General features: G+C 55.7%; 1 protein-coding gene across 1 annotated transcript in view; it reads left to right on the top strand.

Annotated features, from left to right (window-relative positions):
* Edar (ectodysplasin A receptor) overlaps positions 1 to 6,653 on the top strand; it is a 12,774-nt gene extending 6,121 nt beyond the window's left edge. Inside the window, exons 5-11 of the mRNA XM_010610071.1 lie at positions 2,150 to 2,236; positions 2,327 to 2,452; positions 2,541 to 2,615; positions 2,732 to 2,804; positions 4,042 to 4,201; positions 5,386 to 5,446; positions 6,328 to 6,653. Coding sequence (XP_010608373.1) covers positions 2,150 to 2,236; positions 2,327 to 2,452; positions 2,541 to 2,615; positions 2,732 to 2,804; positions 4,042 to 4,201; positions 5,386 to 5,446; positions 6,328 to 6,653 — 908 coding nt within the window. The remainder of the gene's footprint in view (positions 1 to 2,149; positions 2,237 to 2,326; positions 2,453 to 2,540; positions 2,616 to 2,731; positions 2,805 to 4,041; positions 4,202 to 5,385; positions 5,447 to 6,327) is intronic.

Raw genomic sequence — 6,653 nt, 5'->3', positions numbered from 1 at the left:
TGTGGGGCGGGGCTTGGCTGGATGGGCGCGGGCGGGACAGCGCGTTCAAAACTGCGCAGGCGCAGAGCTAGGCTTCGGTCTGCCCACCGCTCCTCCCGGTTTCAGTCTTCTCTCGGTATCTGGTCTGATTAGTGGCTCTGAGGTGCTGCCTAACGTGGGCAGAACGCGGGCACCACAGACTGCCGGGATAGCTTCTGTCCACCGGCCTAAGCGAGGAGACCCCCTAGGGTCACCTGGGAAGCAAGAGCAGCCCCTCCATCACGGGAAGACCCGGACCGAGGCATCAGGACTGCAGCATGGGGCCACAGGACTAGGGTCATGGGACAGCCCACCCCGTCACCGGACCTCCCTACCCCTCCCCAGACCGTCACTCACAGCCCCACCTCCTTAGGACCAAGAAGCACACCAATAGCCGAGGTCCCGGGCACCCGCTGGTCTGGGTTGTGTGGGTGACGCCCCTGGGGCCCCAGACAGAGGTGGGCTGGCCCTGAAGGCCATGCTGTGGAGGGGCAGTGTTCTGCACACACTGTTTTGGATGTCACCGTGTAACTGCCACCACCTTGGTGGCTGCAGACATCCAGAAGGGGATCAGGGGTGGAAAGGGTGCACCCCCCCACACCCCAGTCCTGTCCTGGTTACAGATGGCAGTTCCAGCCAGGGCTCCTCCCTGCTGTGTCACTGGTCCTGAGGCCAGGCGAGAAGGCTAAACTGGAAGGGCAGGGCTTGGCTGGGATGGGAGGGGCTTCTGGTTACCCTGGGCTGCAGAGTGAGAGGTAGCATTTCTCCCTGCCCGGACAGCAGCTCAGTCCCCAGCCCTGAGCAGCATCTCTGCCACCATGTACTTCAGAGTCCTGTCTTAGAGCAACAGGTATGGGAGTGACTGGCTGTTGGTCCTGGAGGATGCAGGTGTGGGTCCTTTGGTGGCCTCCACCCCTGCTCCTCAGCCACCCTAAGCTGAGCCAGGCCCAGGCCTGTGCTGCTCAGATCCCTCTCCTGAAGACAGCAGTTAGCTGGCAGCTTGCTTCTCACACGACTAGTGTTGACACTCCTGGCCACACACAGTATGAGGTGGGGAACAGAGGGTGTTGACCTCAGTGAGCCGAGGTCTTGTCCTGGACCCATGAGCTGTCCAGCTCACACTTATCTCCAGAAGTGGCAGATGAAAAAGCAAGGGAAGGAAACGTCAGAACCCTGAGGGCGTTGCATGAACAAAGCAAGTGCTCACCACTGAGCTGCACCCCACTACTGCGGCATGGTGTATTCACCCTAGAGGAAGGAAGGCAGCATGCCATCTGAGAATCTTTCCAGTTCATTGGAGCTGACTGCTTGCTCCTTAGGGATTTGTGTGATAGCAGAATCAGCCTCTGTTTCCTCCCTGCTAAGTGAGTTTTCCATGAGAGATTTCATGAGTCTCAGCTAACAGGGAAGGCCTAGCCCATCCCTGTCCTTTAATGACTTACTCTCAGCTACTTTGGAAACATATTTTAGAAAAAACCCAGAAGGCAGTATGCCAAAGTCAGGATTAGACAGGGAGGCCAAGGGCAGGTCTTCACTTCTCATGTTCTTATACTGTTTCATCCCAGAAATCCTTTCATAGATATGTGCTTTCCTCCTCTGGATGGGTTGCACATAACCTGCCCAGGTCACAGGGAAACCCACCTTCAGCAGTTGTTACTACGGTCCTCCCCACTTTCTTCCCTCCTGCTTCTTTTCCTAGGAAAAGAAGAAAAGACCTTCTCCTCTCTAAAGAGCAAGAGTCAAATAGGAAGAAAATGGCTAAAGAGGAAGTGGGAAAGGGAGGGGAAAGGAAATAAGGAAAATGAAAAAATAGAAACAAAGTCTTTGTAAATAGGAAAGGATGAAATGGGTGAAGGGAAGGCAGAGGTATTGGGGAAAAAATAAGAATCAAGACATATCATGTAAAGGTACAAAGATCCCAATGATAAATGTAACTATTGTTTGCTTTAAATGTACCAATAAACTTAACAGAAAAAATAATAAAAGAAAGAGCAAGAACCCTGTGAGATCAGAATAATCTTCAGGGACTGTTAAACTCTAATGTGTTCCCTGGGGCCTGCAGCTCACCCTGCCTGCGATGGATGATAGTGGTATCTTCCGCTTACCTGAGGCCACTGTGTTCTCCCTGCAGGTGCAGGAGTCTCCTCAGGGGTCTCTGCCAACTCTCCCCGAACCTCTGGGGGCAGCACCCTGCCTCCCTCCCAGCACACCCACAAAGGTGAGGGGGCCCCTGTCCAGGGTAGCTTGAGGGCTACACAGTGGGAGGGGCCTGCGGGGATGTTCACGACATTCCCCCTGACACCAGCAGAGCTCTCGAGCCAAGGACACCTGGCCACAGCCCTGATCATCGCCATGTCCACCATCTTCATCATGGCCATAGCCATCGTCCTCATCATCATGTTCTATATCATGAAGGCCCGGCCTTCCGCCCCAGGTGACAGCCCCCACCATGCCTCCCTCTGGAAACTCATCCCTGGCCCAGGGAAAGCCTGGCTGCTCACACCCACCTTCTCTCCAAGCAGCCTGCTGCAGCAGCCCCCCAGGGAAGAGCGTGGATGCCTCTTCAAGCCAGGATATGGAGAAGAAGGAGGCCCCAGGTCTGTTTTGGGGGCTGGGACATGAGCTGTTCTGACTTAGGTTGGAGGATAGTGGGCAGGGGCACCAAACTGAGCAGGGCCGGCTGACACTCCCTCCCCACTCCCATCCCCTGCAGATGGTGTGGTGATCTTCCCAGAGAAAGATGAGTTTGAGAAGCTGACAGCGACCCCAGCAAAGACCACCAAGAGGTATGAGGCTAGTGGCCAAACAGGGATTCAGAAAGGGTCCCTGGGGAGCTGCTTCTCCATGCAGGGTTTTGTGCATCTGGCCCATCTCCCAGGGACTTTCATTTCCCAAAGTGGACAAGAAGCCCAGCTGAGGTGGGGAGCTGGGGACTTGAGAGAAATACAAGCATATTCTATACCAGAAGGCAGACGGCCTCAGGGCTTTTCCCCGCCTCATGCCATGGGGCCCTTCGGATAGGACCTGGGGTGTGTGGCCTGTGGCCTCCTAGGGACAGCACTCTTTCCCACCTGGTGACTCCTGAGAGGCCCTGAGGCCTAGGAGGAGGCTGCTGCTTGCTCTTCTTCAGAGCTCCAGGACTGCAGCCCAGTTACTGGCAAATTCAATCCTTTAAAAAAAATCCATCTGGGGCCTGGGTTTTAGCTCAGTGCTTCTGCCTTGCAAGTACAAGGACTTGAGTTTGATCCCCAGTACCCCCCAACAAAAAAAAATCCATCTGCAGATGACTGCAAGAAGTCAGCAGGGGGCCAGGGATTTAGTTCAGTGTTGCCTCACTTGCCTCAAAAGTGCAAGGTCCTGAATTCGATCGCTGGTACCAAAAAAAAAAAAAAAAAGTCAGCAGGACCCTAACACCCGTGGGACTCTCCCACTACCATGTCCATGCCCTGTGGTTACACCCAGCCTCGTAGGCCTGGGCTCCACTCACAGTGAGGTTGGTTCCAATCACAGCCTCAGCTGCTTATTACCACGACATCTCAGCCAACTCAAGCACGCCACCCAGCACCTGTTCTGTGGCCCTTTATCCAGCACCCATTCTGGCCAGGTGGGAGGGGTAAGCAGGCACCATCTGACCTCAGTGTCTCCACAGTGCCTCAAGAGCCCCGAGTACTGCAGGTCACCCCCAAAAGGACAGTGGGAAAGAATGAGGAGCAGTGACGTGTCTGTCCTTCCCCCTTACATCCCATGCCCAGAGACATGAGGTGCACAGGAACACTGAGGAACACGTCACAGCACCTGCCTGTCCACAGTGGGCAACAGGTCACCCCAGGAGATATCATAGCACCTGGCTGTCTACACTGGGTAGCAAGCCACTCCTGGGAGGTGTCACAGTGCCCAGCTGTGCATACTGGATGTGGGGGTCACCCAAGGAATGGTCACTGTGCCCAGCTGTCATCTGTCCTACGGACCCCGGCAGGGCTGTGGCTTCCCCGTGTGGTCAATGTGCACCCCTCTTGTCCCCAGTGAGAATGATGCCTCATCGGAGAATGAGCAGCTGCTGAGCCGGAGCGTAGACAGTGACGAGGAGCCAGCGCCTGACAAGCAGGGCTCCCCGGAGCTGTGTCTGCTGTCGTTGGTACACCTGGCCCGGGAGAAGCCAGCCCCCAGCAGCAAGTCAGCCGGGGTGAGGACCCCCAGTGCCCGTGATGTCCCCATGGTGATCCCCAGGGATAAGCTTCCCAGGACAGGGACCTCCTCCTGGCCTACACCTGCTACCAGACAGGGACAGGGTAACAGGGTAGGCAGAGTCAGGAAATGTCTCCCTGTGTGTGTGCCTCATAGATGAAAACAGAAAAGAGAAAAGTGTAAACGCCCTCGAAATGCCAGAGAACAGAAAAAACCTTTGTGACAGTGATGTATGGTTCTGCACGTGTGTACACAATGCACATGTGAATACACACAAAGTCAGCCCTTTGTGTCTTCAGGTTCCAAATCATTGGGTTCAGTCAACCCCAGGACAAGCAAGCCTGCATGTGTACTAGGTGGACTTTCCCTCATTATTCTCTATACATTGCAGCTCAGCAGCTCTCTGCACAGCATTTACACCTAGTGACCTAGAGTGATAGTGTACAGGGGGTTGTGCACAGATTCTGTGCGATTGTCAGGCCCTGTTACATGGGATACTTGAGCATCAGCTTCTGGGGTCCTCTGGTCCTGGAGCCAGTCCCAGGAACCCAGGAACAATCACACCCAGGTCTCCATATTTCTGCAAACTTCTTTGCACATATCTTTCACAGCGAAATGGCTCTCTTACACACACTGTCTGGGGTTTTTATCTCAGAGCAGGCAGCCCTGGACCGTGCGCCCCAAGTGTGGGCTCTTGAGGACCACCTGTGCCTTTGAGTATGGGTCTGTGCCTCAGCAGCCCAGCCAAGAGCAGCACCTGGAGAGAAGGCTGCCTGGGTCTGAGTCTGGCTATTCCTGCTGGGACATAGTGCAACCTCTGTGCAAGGCCATATTCACAGGCACCCTGGGGGCCTTGGTTGTCACAGAGGCTGTACGCATAGGGCTCCTCATCCAGAGCCACTCAGCATCTGTCCTTGCCCCAAGGAGGAGAAAGTCCCTGGCTCTGCCCTCAGCCAGCTGGGTTTCACCCTGGGTCACCCTTCCCAGATCTCTATTCCATGTTCTGTGGAGACAAGAAGACCAAGGGTACTAGCTGGGGGCCTGAGGGAATCTCCTTCCTCATGCAGGCTGGTGTGCAAAGGACCAGCTACACCAATACCACCACCACCCCAACCTCCTCGGCCAGGGCTCCCCTTGTGAAGTCAGAGGTGGAGCCAGCCAAACACTCTGAATTCTTTACAGATCCAAAGCCGAAGGAAGAAGATCCTGGATGTGTATGCCAACGTGTGTGGTGTTGTGGAAGGTAAGCATGCCAGGGCCACGCAGAAGACATGGCTGGACATTCCAGGCGTCCTGTACCTGTCTGAACCAACTGCAGATGTGAAGAAGGGATGGATACTTGGGCTTCCAGAAGGCTGAGCCCCTTCTTGCCATTCCCAGCATCCCTCACCCACAGGACAGGAAATGTCAGTACAGTGACAAGGGCGCGAGAGCCAAACGGTGGAGCCAGAAAGCTCTGACTCCTGTCCCCACATGGCCTTGTCATGATGAACATTCATTTATCCAGTAGTCAGTTTCCTGACCAACTGGATATGTCCTGGGAAACACACACAGGTGATGTCACCCACCACAGATCTGTCAAGGGCCACAGGCACCATGGGGCAGTGTGTCCTTGTCACTGGCAGTCCCCTCATCCCTCCTGAGGTGGACAGTGCTGGCCACAGCTTCCACCTCCTACCACAGCTGCCTCTCCAGTGTAGTGGATGCACCAGATACAGGCAGGTGAGTGGTCAGAGCGAAGACTCAACCTGAATCCTAAACTGCAGCAGAATCCGTCCCTGAGTGACCCTCATTCTCTTGAGGGTGAACCCCTCACTGCCATTGCTGGGCTTGTACACAAACACACACACACACACCTAGCAGGGCAGCAAGAAGGGAGCTGGGCACCCTGGTACTCACAGCCCCAGGGGCCTGGCCAGGGTTCTAGGCCACCTGCCTAGCGGACCCCAGTCCTCCAGGGCTTCCCATGTAGTGTGATCTGGGGGGCTGCGTCCCAGTGCCCCGAGTTCTCTGTTCTGAGTATAGCCTGGCTTCAGGGGCCCCTGCCCTGGAATGGGGGTTTTCAAGTTACTTCAGGAGCCCCAAACACAGGGCCCTCCTCTGATGATCGGTTGTGCTCTCCAGGCCTCAGCCCCACGGAGCTACCCTTTGACTGCCTGGAGAAGACAAGCCGCATGCTCAGCTCCACCTACAACTCTGAGAAGGCCGTGGTGAAGACCTGGCGCCACCTGGCTGAGAGCTTCGGGCTGAAGCGAGATGAGATTGGGGGCATGACAGACGGCATGCAGCTCTTTGATCGCATCAGCACAGCGGGCTACAGCATTCCCGAGCTGCTCACCAAGCTGGTACAGATTGAGCGGCTGGACGCTGTGGAGTCGCTGTGCGCAGACATTGTGGAGTGGGCAGGGGTTGTGCCACCTGCCTCCCCACCCCCAGCTGCTGCATCCTGA

The sequence above is a fragment of the Fukomys damarensis genome, unplaced genomic scaffold (assembly GCF_012274545.1).
Source record: "Fukomys damarensis isolate Sample0158 unplaced genomic scaffold, DMR_v1.0_HiC HiC_scaffold_9, whole genome shotgun sequence".
Taxonomy (NCBI): Eukaryota; Metazoa; Chordata; class Mammalia; order Rodentia; family Bathyergidae; genus Fukomys; species Fukomys damarensis.
This window is presented reverse-complemented; position numbering and strand designations above follow the sequence as displayed.